At 61.3% G+C, this 16,979-nt stretch overlaps 2 protein-coding genes across 3 annotated transcripts; one reads left to right on the forward strand and one right to left on the reverse strand.

The window, feature by feature from the left end:
• Positions 1–1,960: 1,960 nt before the first annotated feature.
• Positions 1,961–6,735, forward strand: GSDMD (gasdermin D). 2 transcript variants are annotated; one of them, XM_012647940.1, is made up of 11 exons: positions 1,961–2,083; positions 3,093–3,313; positions 3,522–3,714; positions 4,334–4,502; positions 4,745–4,847; positions 5,101–5,154; positions 5,455–5,550; positions 5,681–5,853; positions 5,933–6,074; positions 6,167–6,240; positions 6,350–6,735. In XM_012647940.1, the coding sequence occupies exons 2-11, from the start codon at positions 3,097–3,099 to the stop codon at positions 6,587–6,589; spliced, it is 1,461 nt and encodes a 486-aa protein (XP_012503394.1). In that variant the 5' UTR covers positions 1,961–2,083; positions 3,093–3,096; the 3' UTR covers positions 6,590–6,735. The 2 variants fall into 2 exon arrangements, with proteins under 2 accessions (XP_012503394.1, XP_012503393.1); XM_012647939.1 differs by lacking the exon at positions 1,961–2,083 and having other exon boundaries at positions 2,146–3,313.
• Positions 6,736–10,439: 3,704 nt separating this feature from the next.
• Positions 10,440–16,891, reverse strand: MROH6 (maestro heat-like repeat family member 6). The gene is made up of 14 exons (XM_012648058.1): positions 14,968–16,891; positions 14,594–14,746; positions 14,263–14,417; positions 13,532–13,889; positions 13,127–13,314; positions 12,908–13,045; positions 12,619–12,733; positions 12,371–12,514; positions 12,126–12,299; positions 11,747–11,914; positions 11,355–11,474; positions 11,032–11,134; positions 10,858–10,923; positions 10,440–10,742 (listed from the first exon to the last, which is right to left on the reverse strand). Exons 1-14 carry the CDS (start codon positions 15,217–15,219, stop codon positions 10,507–10,509), a joined length of 2,370 nt encoding a protein of 789 aa, XP_012503512.1. The 5' UTR covers positions 15,220–16,891; the 3' UTR covers positions 10,440–10,506.
• Positions 16,892–16,979: the final 88 nt, after the last annotated feature.

Here is a 16,979-nt window from a genome sequence, read left to right on the forward strand (position 1 = left end):
TGAGATATAATCCACACTGGGCATGGTGACTTGAGCTTGTAGTCCCAGCTACTCGGGAGGCTGAGGTGGGAGGATGGCTTGAGGAGTTTGAGACCAGCCTGGGCAACATAGCAAGACCCCTGTCTCTGAAAAATAATTGAAAAATAAAAAATTAGCTGGGCATGGTGATATGCCCTTGTAGTCTTAGATACTCAGGAGGCTGAGGCATGAGGATCACTTGAGCCCAGGAGTTCAAGGCTGCAGTGAGCTATGATCTCACCACTGCACTCTAGCCTGGGCAACAGAGTGAGACCTGGCCTCTTAAAAAAAAATACACACACACACACACACACACACACACACACACATATATATTTCATTCACATACAAGTCATTCACTTAAAGTGTGCAATTCTGTGGATATTAGCATATTCAGAGGTGTGCAACCATCACCACAATTTTAGAACATTATCATCACCCCAAAAAGAAATCTCATACCAACCATCACTCCTCATTCCCACTCCCCCAGACCCTGGAAAGCATTATGTTCCTTTCTGTCTCTATGGATTTGCCTATTTGGACATTTCATGGAAATGGAATCACATATATGTTGTCTTTTGTGTCTGCTTCTTTCACTTAGCATGATGTTTTCAGGGTTCAACCATGTAGTACAAAATGTCAGTGCTTCAGCCTGGGCGTGGTGGCTCACACCTGTAATCCTAGCACTCTAGGAGGCTGAGGTGGTAGGATCGCTTGAGGTCAGGAGTTCAAGACCAGCCTGAGCAAGAGTGAGACCCCATCTCTACAAAAGATATAAAAATTAGCTGGGCGTGGTGGCACACACTTGTAGTCCCAGCTACTCAGGAGGCTGAGGCAGTAGGATCTGTTGAGCCCAGGAGTGTGAGGTTGCTGTGAGCTATGATGATGCCAGTACACTCTAGGGGAAAGAGTGAGACACTGTCTCAAAAAAAAAAAAAAAAAGTGTCAATGCTTCATTTCTTTTTACTGCCCAGTGATATTCCATTGCATGCATTCCTGCAGCCCCCAACCCTCAGTTCCGAGGACCAGTACCAGTCCGTGGCCTGTTTGGGACCAGGCCACAGAGTTCTGTCACTCCCCCACCCCTCCACCCCTCCACCCTTGTCCATGGAAAAATTGTCTTCCATGAAACTTAGGAACTGCCGCACAGCAGGAAGTGAGCAGCGGAGGAGCAACTCCCCATCACTGGCATCACCCATCAGCTCTGCCTCCACACCCCCAGTCAGTGGAAAAATTGTCTTCCATGAAACGGGTCAAAAGGTTGGGGACCACTGAATTGTATTCCATTGTATAGATTCACCACATTTTGTTTATCCATGCATCAGTCAGTGAATATTTGGGTTATTTCCACTTTTGGGCTATTACGAATAATGCTGCCATGAACATTGGTGTACAAGCATCTGGTCCTGGCTTTCAGTTCTTTTCAGGTATATACCTAAGCGTGCAATTGCTGCATCACAAGGTAACTCCTATGTGTAACTGTTCGAGGACCTGCAAGACTTGTTCCACAGGGCTGCACCATTTTCTTTCTTTCTTTTTTTTTTTTTTTTGTGCCTCTAGATACAATGCCTTAAGAAGCTGCACAATTTTACATACCCACCAGCAGTGCAGGAGGGTTCCAGTTTCTCCACGGCCTCTGCATCACTTCTTGTTATTTATCTTCCGTTTTACAGTCATCCCAGTGGGTGTGAAGTAGTTCACTGTGGTTTTGATTTGCATTTCCCTGATTAATGACGTCGAACAGCTTTTCATATGCTTGTTGGCAATTTGTACATTTTGCACATCTTTGGAGAAACCTCTACTCAGGTTCTTGGACTCGCCCAGACGTTTGGGAAACAGCCAGGAAGCGGAGGATGGGGCCCGGCGGTCCGGGAGGGGCGAGGGCGGTCCCCGAGGACGCCCTGGGCGCGCCGCTGCGTCAGGCCATAGTTTCACTTTTGGGTCCGACACCTCGGGGCCGCGTACTCGCTCGGCGACTCCCAAGACAAGCAGACGCGCGACCCCGGCCCGCAGGGCGGCCTCGCTTCACTACGTGGGCCCGGACCCCTGGGCGCCGACGGTCACGGTGAGCGGTCCCCGCCCGAGCGCACCGGCACCGGGGTAGGGCGCGCCCCCTGGCGCCCGGGAGTGGGGCGGCCTGCGCGCGGGGAGGGGGTGCTGGCCCTCGTGAGCAGCCTACCCATCCCAGCACCCTCCTGGAAGGCCCGCACCCCCAACCGGCGTGGGGAAGCTCCAGAGCTCTGGGAAAGTTGCTCTTGGCCAGCCCAGCGGCCTGATTGGCCAGATTGGGCTTGACTCCAAGGTGGGCCCTCAATGTGCCCAGGCCTGGTGCTTTCTTGGCCCACCCTCCAATTTCACAAGGCTCGGTGGCTCAACGGCTTCCTCTGGGAGTGGCTGGCTCTTCCACAGCTGCCCAGGTCTCCTGTGTCCCCACTCAGGCCTGCTTTGGCCTCTGAGCCCTGAAGCTTCACTTGGACAGGTGGCCTATGGAGCTCTCAGAGAAGGCACTAGGGGACATGGCTGGGATCTGGGGACACTCTGGGTCTTGCTGCGGGTCCCTGTGCCATGCCCACTCAGCCCTCTGAGCTCCTGTGGATGGAGCATCAGCCTGGGAGGCCCCAACACCCAAGCCTTGCCCACCCTTCCTTGGTGGGTGTGTGGCCCTAAGCCTCCTTGGACTGACAGGGTGATGCAACCCTCAGTGGGTGGCCAAGGGCTGCCATCTCCAAACCCCCAGCACTGACTGTCCCAGGACCTGTTCCCAGTAGCCATGAAACAGATGGTGTGAGTGGCCTGAGTCCTACTGAGGGTGGTGAGTGATATCCCAGCCTGAAAGTGCTCATGGCCCCTGGAGAGATGAACAAGTAGGTGGCAGGGTGGACACATTGTTTCTTCCTCTACGAGGGAGCGGTTAGGGGCAGGGGATTCCCACCAGCCAGGGCGTCCTGGGACTAGCTGGGCGGACTAGCTGGAGTTCCCTGCCATTGGAGGCCTCCAAGTACCAACCCTTCCCCAGCCCTCTCCTGCTCGTCCCACCCTGAGGGCACAATGCCTGACCCAGCCACCCTCCTCAGGAGCATGGTGTCAGCCTTTGAAAGGGTGGTTCGGAGCGTGGTCCGGGAGCTGGACCGCAATGGGGAGCTCATCCCCGTGAACAGCCTTCAGAATGCTACTGGCTTCCGACCCTATGGTCTGCTGAGCAGGAAGCCCTCAAGTTCGTGGTTCTGGAGACCCCATTACAAGTGTGTCAACCTGTCAATCAAGGACATCCTGGAACCTGACGCCCCAGAACCAGGTACCCAACTTGGTGCTGAGACAGAACCCGGGCTTGGCCAGGTGGAGGGAGGAATGTGGCCAGTCCCTGCCAGGCCCTGCAAGCTCTGGTCAATGGACCTCCAGACCTCTGCTTCCAGAGACAGGGCCTTTTTAAAGGTCCCACTGCCCTGAGGGTGGGACAGGGCAGTGGCTGGTGGAATAGCGCCTCAGGCCTGATCTTGCCCCAGATCTGGAATGCAGCGGCCCCTTCCTCTTCTATGATGCCATGGACGGGCAGCTGCAGGGCAGCGTGAAGCTGGCAGTCCCGTGTCAGGGGAGGATCTCAGGTGGGGCCTCGGTGTCTGACAGTTCCAGCACCTCGATGGACGTGTGTGCCCTGCATGTGGACCCCAATATCTGGGAAGCCATGCACAAAGAAAGGTGAGCCCTGACTAGAGGCATGGGGTCCCTGCTGACCTCAGGCAGCCTTGCTCTTAGGGAGTGCCAGATCATGACCTTGGGGCATCAAGAAAGCCCTAGAGGCAATGTCTGTGCCAGCACCAAGGGGAGGCCCAGAGGCGAGGAGCGCTGTGGCTAGAGGTGGGTTGTCAGGGAAGGATACTGTAGAGGTCATTTGAGGCCTCAGTTACCAGGATGATAACCTGAGGGCAAGGGTGGCCAGGCAGGGCCTGGGGGATCTGGGGGTCCCCCAGGCTCTGTTGGGAGGGAGTCATGTGGATATCAGAATACACAGAAGGGGACCACTAGCTCGGAGTCCAGACTTGATATTTGACCCCAGGGAATGGAAGGCGAAGAGCAGCCAGGCAAGGTGGTGGGCACCTCCAGGGGCCCATATGTGTCGACTTCTTCCCCAGGGCCTCATCCCTGCAGACACTGTTGGGAGCACCCACAGCGGGTGCCCATACCTAGGTATCTGCAGGCTCCTGGGGGCCCTTCTGCCTCAGCCCACCTCATGGCAGAGCAGCCATGGGGAGATGGAAGCTGTCCTTGTCCTTCCGAGGGACACACCCCAATGAGCTTCCTGCCCCTCGGGCCATAGGCGCCTGCGGCAGCCAGAACATAAAGTCCTGCAGCAGCTGCGGAGTCGAGGGAATGATGTGTATGTGGTGACAGAGGTGCTGCAGACACAGAAGGAGGTGGAGGTCACCCGGACCCACAAGCAGGAGGGCTCTGGCCGGTTTGCACTTCCCACAGCCATGTGCCTCCAGGTGTGTGGCCAGCCCCACACGCCATGCCTGGCCCCATGGGGACATGGGGCAGGGCTCGGGGGACAAGAGAGCAGCTTCCCAGCAGCAGGGCTGGGCTCTGCCGGGTCCCCTTGGCACAGCTCCTGGCCCTGCACTTGGCTGAGTGGGGCTTGCCCATGCCCTGTGCTGCCCACCGTTGGAGAAGGGCCTGCCACCAGCACCCAGCCCATACCCACAACCCTGAGACCATCTCCATCCCTCAGGGTGAGGGCCGAGGACACCTGAGCCAGAAGAAGGTGGTCACCATCCCCTCGGGCACCATCCTTGCCTTCCGGGTGGCCCAGTTGATTATTGGCTCTGACTGGGGTGAGCTGGGGCCGGGGTGCCCTTGGGGCCCAGGCTCTGTGGCAGGGAGGCCTGCGAGAGCCAGCGGCTGGCTAGGGGCTGCTGTGGCCATGTGGCTGCACAACTTCCTGGGTCAGGCAGGGTGGCTGAGAGTCCTGTGCTCTGATGTGGGAGTGACTGGGCAGGGCCTGGACTGGGGGGCCCCCAGTGGTGAGGGAGAGGCCAGGACCCCGAGTGACTTACTTCCCTCCGTCCACTCCTGCCTGGCTGCCAGACATCCACCTCTTCCCAGATAAGAAGGAGAGGACCTTCCAGCCACCCTCCAGAGGTGAGGCCCAAGGACGCCCCACCTGGCCATTCCCTTGGTAATGGAGGCCTTCTCCTTGTGTGCTCTGGGCACAGGGTGGCTGGGCAGCCTTCTGAGGTGTTGGCACCGCCATGTACACACACAGGGCAGCACAGGGACAGGCTGACCCTGGCCTTCCTCCCTGCCCTTGGCAGCCACTGCCAGGGGTGAAGACCAGAGCTGGGACGGCCCAGGGAAGGCCTCGGCCCCCTCTGGCTCAGGTACCCACTCTTGCACTGACCAGCCCTGCTCTGCCTCCCCCATCCACATATCCCTGCCCAGGCCACAAGCCTTCTGGGAGCGCAGATGGCTGGCAGCAGCAGAGCTTTGGCTGCTGCCCGATACAGTCCATCTCTCACCGCCCGAAGTTCCTGGCAGGTCAGTGCCCTCTTGACCACCTCTGGGACCCTAGTGGGGCTCTCTTTCTGCCCCTGGGGTCTGCCCATCCTGACCAGGGCTTCCCAGGGCCCTGTGGCACCCAGGCAATGCCAGCCCTCTGTCCCTACAGACGGACTCTCTGAGAAGCAGGTGGCCACTGAAGACTTCCAGGGCCTGCAGGCAGAGGTGGGAGCCATGTCCACGGAGCTGGAGCACATGGAGCCAGGGCTGAGCCGGCAGCTGCTGGGGTACCTGGCTGCGATGCTGCAGAACAAACCAGCCCTGCAAGCCTTAGAGGATTCGGTGAGCTGGGGACAGCACCAGAGGGTGGACAGGGCCTGCCTGGCCAGCCCAGGCTCACCTGCTTCTCCCGTGCCCACAGCTGGAGCAGGGCCTGTGCTGTGGGCAGGCAGAACCCCTAGACGGCCCGGCGGGTGCTGTCCTCGAGTGCTTGCTGTTCCCCTCCGGGATGCTGGTGCAGGAACTCGCCAACTCCATCTTATACCTGCTGGGGGCACTGACCGGTGAGCGGCCCCTGTACTGGGGCAGGAGGGAAGAGTATGGGTGTCCCCAGCCGGGCCTTCCAGAACCCCTCTCACCCAAGGTCTCTCCCCAGTGCTGAGTGAAACCCAGCACGTGCTGCTGGCTGAAGCGCTGGAGACAGGGGCCCTGCCGGGGCAGCTCAAGCTGGTGAGAGGGCGCGGGCATAGGCGCCGGGCTGGGCCTGGGGAAGGGGTTGTGCAGGCTGGAGCAGGATGCCTCTGGGCCCCCTCTGACCAGCCACACCTTGTCCCGGCAGGTGGGGAGCCTCTTGAAGCAGGCCCCATGGCAGGAGCGTGGCACCGTGTCCCTGCCCCCCGGGCTGCTGGGGAGCAGCTGGCATGAGGGGGCGCCAGCCTGGGTCCTGATGGAGGAGTGTGGCCTGGACCTGCAGGTGGACGCCCCCCATGTGCGCTGGGAGCCGCAGGCCCAGGGCCCCACCTGTGCACTCTATGCCTCCCTGGTGCTGCTGTCAGGACTGAGCCAGGAGCCCCACTAGCTTGCACCCCACACGCCAGAGCAGCCCTCCAGGAAGGGCAGTCAGTGCCCACCCAGCCGCCGGCCTAGGAAGGCCAAGGGCCCAACTTAGCTACATGGCTAGTTGACCATGTGGCTGGAAGTTGGGGAAACTCAATAAATGTGATGTACGGAGGAAAGACTGGGCGCTGGGTTTCTGAGGGGTCCTAGATCTGGGGTGGCGTAGGTAGGGGTGGAGACTGTGCCCGTGCGGCATCTGGAGGGGGATGGGGGCCGAGAGTAGGCATATCTCCCATAGCTCCTTGCGCACCATGGGGCCAAGAGAAGCCTGCCCTGTGCGTGGATTCGTCTGCTCCAGGGTTACCAGCACATGGCCCTGCCCACAGGCCCGCCCCTGTAGTGATGGGCAGGGCGGATAACGTGAGGTGGAGTCCACCAGGACAGGTCTGTATCCGAGGTACCGATGGATTGGGGGACACACTGCTGAAGGTTGTAGGCCCATCCTTGGCCCACAGGGGCTGTAGGGGTACATGGCTGGCCGATGACAGACAGACCCTCCTCTCCTGGGGCCACATAGGAGGTTCCTGGAGAAGTGGTGACCCGTACTGAAAAGAAACTGGCCTTTGGTCTGTTTCACCCAAATCCACTTGCTCTGGAGCAAGGAGGCTCCTGGCCCGAGCTCTGGGCCCTGGGAATTCAACAGGTCTCAGAGCGCACATCAAGCTCATTGCTGGCAGGGTTCAACAGCTATGGGCCCCGTGTCTGGGAGGCACGTGCAAGAGCCGATGAAGCCTGGGAGCTGCCATTGCGCCAAGGAGCTTGGACAGCCCTCATTGGTGGGGACTGCAGTCTACCCGCCGGTGTCACCCAGCCTTCTGCCCTGTCAGGGCACGCTGTCAACACATGCCTTGCAGGACTTGCCAAAGAGAAGGGACAGTGGGTTTGTCTATGGCTGGGACATTAAATATCCAAGAATACCCAGGATTCAAGCCCAATAGTGAAATTGATATTGAAACAGAAGACAGTGTTCGTTCAAATCCTCACGCAAAAGGGGAAAAATGACAAAAAGAAAAAAATATATTAAAAAATGCACCCCAAATATCTCAGATCCAGGTTATAGAAACCTAGAACCCAGCCTCCCACACCCAGTGGAGTAAGCAGCTCAATGCCTCAGGCTCAGGGTCCTCCTTTGAAAACCCTCTTTCAGGTGACTTGAAAGGCAAAGCCAGGGTGAGTGGGAGAGGCATAGCCAGGTCCTGGAAAGCACTAAAGAAGCGGGCACATGGGCACTGCCCCTGGGGCCCTGAGACCTTCAAGGCCAGGCCATAAGACAGGTCCTGGCCAGCCACACCCAAGCCCCATTTGGATAGTCCAGAGCCACTAATGAGCTCTCCAGTGACACAGCCCATCAGAGAGCTTCTGGGCGTCAAGACAGAGGCTGACCTCGCCCTGTGGCCAGAGGGCCACCTGTGAGAAGGGAGTGAACGTGTCAGGATGAAGCCACATATTTGCCTTCGGATCCCAGCCCCCAGTCGGAAGATTTACCTCGGGCAGCTCTTCTGCAGTGGAGCTGATGGACCTGGGGCCCCAGCTGTGGCATACCCGTGGAGGGGCCAGGCCACCCCAGCAGAGAAGCCCCGTGCAGGGTCCCACTCCCAGAGGCCCTGTGGACTTGACATGAACCTCACACACCAGGCAGGGAGTCCAGTGTGGCTGCCAGTGCCTGGGTAAGTGAATACACATTCGTAATAGGCAGATGCAGGGTACATGAGAAAGGCTGTGCACCAAGCGTTTGCTACACGACGGAGTGCAGGTGTGGGGCAGTGGAGGTGCTGCCTGCTCACCACGCGAGGGTAGGCTCTGCAGCAGCATTGGGGTAGCCCACCGGACTGTCCCACTGTGCTCTGGGGTGCAGACGTGCCTGTGATTGGTGGGGGGCAATGGGCCTCACATACTCGCCCCAGGGTCTGGCTCCCAGGTTGCAAGCTGAGCAGAAGGGCCAGGCTGCTCGCTGGGGCTGCCACTGAGGGGATCCATGTGGGCTGCGTCCCAAAAGCCATCCCTGTGCTTGCGCCAGGCCACACTTCCATGGGTGTTCCTGGCTGGTCCTGGAAGGTGTGGACTCTGGATAGGGGACTGGCGTGGGAACTCTGCAGGCTGGCAGGAACACCCGAGGTGTGGGCCAATCTCCTTTCCTTCCTTCTTTTCTTCACTGGGTGTCTGGTGGCCTCCCGGCCTCCCTGGCATTTCCTGACACATGTCTTGTATGTTTAATCCTGTTTTGGCACCTGCTTTGAAGGATCTCAACTAATCCACCAAACTTTGCCCATGGCTCCACAAAGACCCGTGTCCTTGGCCTGATCCTAACCTGCCGTGACAATGACCTACAAAGAGACCCTAACCCCAGTCCTGCCTGAGCTCTGACCCCAGCAATTCAGCGTGTGTTGGACCAGAGCACAGCTTCTCCTCTTTGTCTTAGGGAAAACCCAGCCTGACCGTTAACCCTGCTGCCGAACTAACCTTACCTCAGGCCACACCAGTGGCCTACTAACTGTCACCCCAGCCTGGGCTGGATCTTGGGCCAGCCAGCTCATCCTAACCATGTTCTCAGACAGACACCCAATGTCTTCAATCTATGTGTATTTATTTTTTTTATTTTTATTTTTTTGAGATAGGGTCTCATTCTGTCACCCATGCTGAAGTACAGTGGCATCATCATAGCTCACTGAAGCCTCTAACTCCTGGGCTCAAGCGATACTTCTGCCTCAGCCTCCCAAATAGCTTGGACTACGGGTGCGCACCACCACACCTGGCTAATTTTAAAATTTTGTATAGAGATAGGGTCTCACTATGTTGCCCAGGCTGGTCTCAAACTCCTAGCCTCAAGTGATCCTCCTGCCTCAGCCTCCCAGAGCACTGGGACTACAAGTATGAGCCACTGTGCCTGGCCTCCATGTGGGAGCTAGGGAGATGGTGAGGGCAGGACCCCATGGCTGTACCCGCTGAGCCTTTATGAGGCTGTGCACACTCCCAGTGTGTGTGAGAAGACCTCCCTGAGGAGGAAGCTGAGAGAGAGGCCTTGCAGGGCGATGACATTCCAGTGGAGATGCCTGCCAGGCCAGAGCCGGAAGGGCTTCTCCCTTGCGTGTCCAGTCTCACCTTCCTCATTCAACCCTGTGCAGGGTGTTGGGTGCTGCCACAAGTGTAGCCTGGTGGGGTAGGCATGCCAGCACCCCACACCTGAGCCCACAGGTGTAATTGAGGGCCTGTACTCTCCAGCTGGGAGAGAGATCAGGACATCTTCTGGAGAAGGCCATGCTCTGAGGGGGCCTGACACGATGAAAGAGGGTGGGGGTGGGGAATGGCAGCCAGGCTGAGAAGGGACCAGCAGGTGTGGACAGGACAGGTCAACACTTCTTGAGCAGAAAGGACATAGGCCAGAAACCTCAGGATGCCAGCAAGGAGTGGGCATGCGTGAGGAGTGAGGGTGATGGCTGCAGGGACAGCCAGGAAGGCCCTGGCAGGCCCTAGAGATGGGGCCAGGCACAAAATCGAGGCCTGGGAAGGGGCAAGAAGGCAGCCTATGGGGCACCAGCTTCAATGCCCCCACCAGACCTTGGCTCAGGAGGCCAGGTGCCCTCGCGGCCAGGTGTCAGGCTCAAGGTTGGGGAACAGGGCACATTCCAGGGGGCTGGAAGAACAAGAGGCCAGAAGAGGGCAGGCACACCCATGCGTACAGGGGAAGGGGCTGAGGATGGAGGGGCCGGACAGAGGGTGCCGCTCACTGTCCCTCTCTGGCACGTGGCTGTCAGAGTGGTGGGCATCTGGAGAGGAGTCCTGGGGAGTGGGCACCGGCATCCAGCACCAGGCCCAGGGCACCCAAGCAGGGCGAGGACTGGCTCCAGTGTGGGTGGGGTGCCCAAGTCAGACCCCTGATCCTCAGGTTGGGCGCGGTCCGGACCAGCCCCAGCGGTCAGCAAGGCTCCGGCGCTGGAAGGGGCTGTCGGCGAAGGCAGGCGGGGGCCGGGTGGGCCGGGCGCCCCGCGGGACCAGGCCAAGGTGGAACGGGCCGCGGGGTCTACCCTGGGTGCGGGCCAGCAGCGCCACCTGCTGTGAGGACACCTGCGCTGCCGCGGCCACAGCCGGCTGGGGGTCGCTCTGCAGCCTCCCCAGATCTGCGGAGAGGGTGGCTCAGGCTGCGTGGACCCTCCACCCAACCGCTCCTGTCCACTCCACCCCAGTACCCGCCAACCTCTCCAGGCCCCCCGCCCTGGCAAGTCGGGTACTCACCCTGGAACAGGGAGTCCAGCAAGTCCTGGTGGACGAGTCCTGGGCTCGCATGGTGGACAAGGAAGCCTGGACCACAGCGCAGCCGTGAGCACTGGCCCCACGCCCCAGCAGGAAGGGGCTGGCCCAGCTCCCAGAACTTGTGCCAGGGACAGTGTGACCCCAGAATTACCTCACCTATGAGCATGGTGGCTGCATGGCGCAAGGGGTCCTGTGGGCTCCGCAAGTAGCCCTGGGTCTGGCTCAGGAAGTTGGGCACGTGGCTGGGGTATCGCTGAATCTAGGGACATAAGTGCTCATGACAGGATAGGAAAGCCAGTCCTGAGTGGAGAGGAGGCTACAGAGGCAAACCCAGGCTGGGGCAGCACAGGGAGTCTCTGGGGCAGGGCAGCACGTGAGCAAGTCTAGCTGTGGTGGGGACTCAGTTTGGGGGCCCTGGTGAATACTGGAACAAGCGGCAGTGACCACACCTCTCACCCTCACATGCTTCCCCCACTGACCAGGCGGTGGCAGACGCGGCTTAGGGCCTCAGGGTTGTCGTAGTGGGCCACAGTGACCATTTCCTCTAGCAGGCCCCAGCAAAGGGCCTGGTCACAGCGGGCCAGGGTCCACTCTGAGCTCTGGAATAGGGGAAGGGAGCAGGGTTGGGAGTCCAGAAAGTGGCAAGAGGTTGGGGGCAGGGGAATGGCCAGAATGAGGCGTGGGAGAGTCCAGGGCAGGGGGCTGAATACAGTGGTCCAAGGGAAGGCCAGGAACCTGGTGGCACATGACGCCTGCACCTGAGGTCCTGGGGGTGGTCAGGGACCCTGACTTGTGATCTTCGTTGGGAAGGCGGCATGGGCGTGGGGAATGTGGGTGGGAGAGGGCGGGATGTTCTCCAGGGGCGGCTGACCTCAGCAGTGTCCCGGCTGGGGTCGTGGAGGCGCAACAGCAGTGGCATGAGACTCTGCAGCACCAGCTTCCGCAGGGGGCTGCGGAGCCCCAGCCGCAGCCCGCCCCGGCCCCGCCGCACCAGCGTCCCGAGGAGCCCGACCGCCGAGGCGCGGACTGAGTCCCGGGCCTGCGTGGGACGGCGCGGTCAGGACGGGCGGAGAGGGAGAGGAGTGCAAGGGGGGGGGTGGCCAAGGCTGAGCGAGGAAGGAGAGGGTCCAGGAGGGCTGCTGACTGGGGTGGTAATCTGGGGGCGGGGCCTGGTGGGGGTCCCAGAGATGCTGGAGGGGCGGGGCCTCGGCTGGGCGACAGGGGGCGGGGCAGGGCGAGGCGTTGCTCACGTCGTCCAGCAGCCTGGGCAGGCGCGGCCCCAGCTCCGCGCTCAGGAGCCGCACGGGCGCCCGTGGCCACAGGAGGAGCCTCCGCAGCGCTCCTAGTGCTGCGCCCACAAGCCGCGCGTCGCCCTCGCCCAGCGACCCCAGGAGCGCTGGCAGCAGCGTATTCATGTGCCGCACCTGCTGGGGCAGGACGTCGTGGTCACTCCCTCACAGACTTCACCGCCGCCCCGCCCGGCCCCGCCTCTCACCTTCCCGCGATTCAGCGCGAGATGGCCGAGGCCAAGCAGGCCCAGCCAGCGCACTGTGGGCTCAGGGTCGCCCTGCCAGGTGCGGAGCCGCTCCAGGATGACCTCCTCCCGCAGGAGCCGTGCGGTGGGCGGGCTCTGCAACAGCTAGGCGAGGGACACGGGGTCAGCATGCTCTTGGTGCCCGTGTAGGCCGATGCTGCGTAAGGATCAAGTCCACCCCCGCCCAGTCATCTGGGAAGCAGGCTCACCCCGGTGAAGAAGGCCATTGCCGTGAGGCGCTGTGGGTTGTCCGCGCTACGCAGCCGGGGAAGCAAGTCTGCAAAGAGGCCTCGCAGGTGGTGGTCTGCATGCGCCACCATGGCACTGGGGTGGGGTGGAAATGGGAGCTCTCCCTTCGCTTGGGGGCCTCAACCCTCATGGAAGTTTCTATAGAAACGACCACCACTCTCATGCCCTCACCTCTTCCCTGGCCCACCTGCCCAGCACCTGGCCATCAATGAGCCTCCCCCTGGCCACGGTCCCAAGGCCCCTCCTCACCTGGCCAGCAGCAGCACGCCCTCCAGGTGGGTGTGGGCTCCCACCAACCTCCTCCAGCCTCCTGCCTGCTCCATGCATGTGACCACCATGCGGCCCCCATCTCCAGTGAGCAGGGCCTTCAAGGCCTCCACGGCACAGCTATAGGTGGGGGCAGCAGGGGAGCAGTGAGGGTTGAGAGGGCACCGACCTGCCCCCACTTACCCTAGTGTTGCCTCTCACCTGGCATGGCTGTGTGGTGGCCCTCGGTGGGACAGGACCCAAATCTTGGGAGTATCAGGGGAGTGTGTGTTACTGTGAGCCAGCTCGTGCAGCTGTGTGACCAGTGCCAGCAGCAGGTGCGGGTAGAAGCCCCGTGTGGCTCCCACACAGCCTGAAATGGCCAACATCTCCCCAAGAGCACGTGTGGCCTGCACAGCAAGTAGCCCATTCAGGCCTGAGGGTGCCTGGAGCCACTTGAGCACCAGAGGGGTGGGCATGCTTCAGACAAAGCCTCAGGACATTCTGGACTCGCATGGCTCAGGGGGGAACTTGCTGCCCACTACACCCCCGCCCCACCCAGTTCTGAGTCTCCAAGCCCCTCTGGCCAGGCAGCACCCTCTGGCAGCGCTGGCTAGAGCCACCTACCGCCAGTGCCTCCGGCTTGGGCCCTGCAGCGCCCTTCAGTGCCCACAGCAGTTGCACCAGCACCTGCCCATTTACGCGCTGGTTCCGGCTTAGGCTGCGCCAGAGCTCGGCTGCTGCCCTGAGGGGTGGGGTCGGGGGGCTGGCATGAGACAAGGGTCTGGTGCAGGGATGGGTGGTGAGGCCATGGAGGCAGCCGCTAGGACTCCAGCAGGGGAGAGGCAGGTGAACCAGCCCCCACCCTAATCCCAGAGAAACAAAATAAGTGGCACTGTGCAGACCACAACGCTGCCGGGAGATGAGATCAGAGCTGGGCTGGCATCGCTCGGAGCCCCAACAGGTCAGTGACAGCGAAGCAAACCTGGCATTAAAAATCACCTCAGAGAATAAGACCAAGGACAACTTCTGGGGCACATTAACCAAAGAGCCAGGGGCAGCATGGCCAACAGCCACCCAGCTCACTCACCCCACACTGAAGCACAACCCAGCTGGTCTCCAGGGGCTGCTGGAGATAGAGGCCAGCCCCAAGATAGGAACCAGCATCTGAGACCCTGAGGCTGGAGCGGTAGGGGGCGTTTGCAAAACTAAAGGTGGGCGGTTCAGGACAGAAGTCTAAGGGAAAGTATAAGGATGTTCTGCCCCCTTAACAGCCTGGGGCCAGACTCCACGTCCAAGCGGGAAGGAAGCTGCAAGGGGGCCTCGGGGCTGGTGCATTGGTGGGGCAGGGCAGTTACCAGTCAGGGGGCAGTGAGCGTGGTAGCAGCGCACACACAACATCCCTCGAGTGCTCCAGGGCCAGTGCGCTCAGCACGCGCAGGGCCGCCCTCCGGGGCCTCCCCTCGGCCAGGCTGGGCACTTGTGCCAGCAACCCCAGCACCAGAGCATGCACCTGGGGTGGAGGGGGCCAAGGTCAGCAGTCAGGCCTTCTCTCGCCAGCGCCCCACCCCACCCATCAGGAGCAGCCTGAAGGGGGGCCATGCTTCAGACCGCTCACTCCAATCCCCACCCCCCACCTTGGAAGGGGCCACAGCGGGGGTCTCAGGTAGGAAAAGGGCGAGGGCTGACCTGGTCCTCTAGCCGTGCCCCATGGGCCTCCAGGGCTGAGGACAGGGTAATCGCTGTTGCCTGGGTCCCTGCAAAGCCAGCCTCCTCTAGACAGGCAGCCGTGTACAAGGCAAGGTCGGCGAGAGCCCCCTCCTCCCAGGAACTCCGGGAGGCCTAGGGCAGAGAGCAGGGTGTTTGAAGTCCCCGAGCCTCCCCCAGGCTCCCCACCCCTCCCAGCTTCCTACAAAGCACACTCTACATTGCTCCCTAGCCTGTCTTACCCTGACCTTCCCCAGATCTGGCACCCCTCCGTACATCTGGCATCCTCATGAGCTCAGAGATCAGCCGGGAGTCCCCAGGCCCATCCCCACAGCATTCCTTCCCTCGCCACTCACCTGGCGGGGTCCCGGCTCCGGAGCGCTGCTTGGGGAGCAGGGTTCACAGCCAGCTGTGGGGGCAGTGGCCCCACTTCCAGGCTCAGCCTTGGCGGCGAGGCCAGGTGCCTGGGCCTGGGGCTCAGGCTGAGGGCTGGTGGAAGAGGGTCCTAGGGGCTGTCCCTGGCTGGCCCGGATCCCTTCAGCCAGAGCTGTCAGAGTTAGAGCCCCTACGGGGGCCCCCCGGGTGCGGCCCCACATACCCCCAGCCATGGCTGCCCCAGCCAGTAGCACCTGCCCCTGCTTCTCCTGGGAAGTCGTGCCCAGGCCTGACCCAGAAGCAGGCCCCGGGCGGGACCACAGGCGGGCCCCTGGACAGGTGTGGTGGTGCGTGCGTGAGCGTGCATTCTGTGGGGAGGGGACTGGGCAGCCGCTCAGAGGTGCCTGCTGTGGGCTTGTGAAGGGCCTCCTGCCCAGGCTGTGGGAGGCGAGTGGCCAGCCTGTCCACGGTCTGGCTCTACCCACCAGGGCCCTGGGAAGGGGCAGGATCCCTAGGAGGTGGCAAATCTACAAAGAAGGGTGGTTAGAAGCCCTTAACCCGGACTACCAGCTCTTGGCCAGGGGCCCAGGGCAGTTGTGGACAGCCCTGAGGAGGCCCCAGCAGGGTCCAGGAGTCTGGGTCCAGCCCAGAGCGGAGGCCTGATTCAGCCCTAAAGAAGCAGCAGGGTTTCATCTGGGCCAGGGGCTGGGCCGGCCCCCCTAGACTCCAGCCCCATCAGACATCCTGAAATGGACATGAATGGGTAAACTGTCACCATCGCTGAGCTGAGGGCAGCCTGGGGACAGGGCTACCAAATAAAGCCAGAGGAGCTGCTGCCTCTTGCAGGTGCCCACCACTGTTGAGGTGGGCCCTTCTGGGTCCTGGACAGTTCTGAGGTGGTGTCCCCCACCCCATCTGGGCCCCTAGGAGTGCACAGCTAAGACTGGTGCCCTGTGGGTGCCTGGAGCACAGTGTGTTCTGCCCAGTATGTGTATGAGTCTGTATCTCTTTCTTAAGCTCATGTTCCCCAGGGCTGGCCTGACCAGGCCTCTGCCCCAAATCCCCGCCTCCACCCTCACCCAACCACACTGTGGGTGTCGCCCAGCCCTGAGCCCTGCAGAGCCAGATGAGCTGGTCTGGTGGAATACCTGAGCAGGCAGAAGTGCTCCCGGAAGCACCCCAGACAGTTGGCATTTCCCCCACGCCCTGGCCTGTCTGTGCCATCCTAGGCTGCCTGGACAAGGGCCCAGGCCCCCAACTTCCGCTTCCTGCCAAGCCTAGAACCTCTCTCCTGGGCAGTTCCTCTATAGCCCAAGTTACGAGGGCGGGTGGAGCCCTGAGATCTCTAACTTGCCCGCACAGAGGCAGGGCCAGCCCCACACACAGCCAAGCAGGCTGAGGCTGGCCCAGGGTCCGCCGGCTGTGTCTGGAGCTGAGTTGGCTCCTGGAGCCTCAGTTTCTTCTCCACACTTCCTCCTCTTCCCAGGCTGCTGGGTCAGGTGCTGAGGCCCCAAAGCCAGGGCCTGGCTGGCCCATGACAGATGCCAGGGTTGTACATGGCTGACAGCAGCGATAGCAGGGGATACCTGGCTCTCCCCCTTGGCTTGGGAAGCTTGAGATGTCCTCACTGGCCCTGAGCCAGGGGGCAGTGGCCTAGGCAGGCATGGGAGCCCAGGGCCATGCCTGGACCTTCTATCTGGCACCCCAGCCCCACTCCGGGGCCCCACCATCCCCAGCCTCCCTCTGATGAGGACAAGTCTTCTGCAGTAACTCCCCCAGTGTGAGGCGGACACCAAAGCCCTCCCCCTACCTGAGGCCCTGCCTGCTCCAGTGTCAGGTCTGGCTCCCCACAGCCCAGCTTCCTGGGCCAGGGACACTCCTCACTGCCTTTCGGGCCTCCACCCAGGGCTGTCTCACCACCCTGGCCGGACCTGTGCTTCCCCTGGGAGCATGAACCCTGATTCCTGACTCCAGCCCGTCCCTGGAGCCCTGG

Source organism: Propithecus coquereli, unplaced genomic scaffold, assembly GCF_000956105.1.
Source record: "Propithecus coquereli isolate 6110/MARCELLA unplaced genomic scaffold, Pcoq_1.0 Scaffold28, whole genome shotgun sequence".
NCBI lineage: Eukaryota > Metazoa > Chordata > Mammalia > Primates > Indriidae > Propithecus > Propithecus coquereli.

What these genes read in the sequence shown, in the direction of transcription:
- GSDMD (XM_012647939.1), top strand. Translation starts at nt 3,067, where the DNA reads ATGCCTGACCCAGCCACCCTCCTCAGGAGCATGGTGTCAGCCTTTGAA. An exon ending in GATTATTGGCTCTGACTGGG is followed by an intron (nt 4,848 to 5,100) that starts GTGAGCTGGGGC and finishes CCTGGCTGCCAG; the next exon opens with ACATCCACCTCTTCCCAGAT. An exon ending in CTTCCAGCCACCCTCCAGAG is followed by an intron (nt 5,155 to 5,454) that starts GTGAGGCCCAAG and finishes ATCCCTGCCCAG; the next exon opens with GCCACAAGCCTTCTGGGAGC.
- MROH6 (XM_012648058.1), bottom strand. Translation starts at nt 15,219, where the DNA reads ATGGCTGGGGGTATGTGGGGCCGCACCCGGGGGGCCCCCGTAGGGGCT. An exon ending in GGGCACGGCTAGAGGACCAG is followed by an intron (nt 14,418 to 14,593) that starts GTCAGCCCTCGC and finishes CCTCCACCCCAG; the next exon opens with GTGCATGCTCTGGTGCTGGG. An exon ending in CGCTCACTGCCCCCTGACTG is followed by an intron (nt 13,890 to 14,262) that starts GTAACTGCCCTG and finishes TTTTAATGCCAG; the next exon opens with GTTTGCTTCGCTGTCACTGA.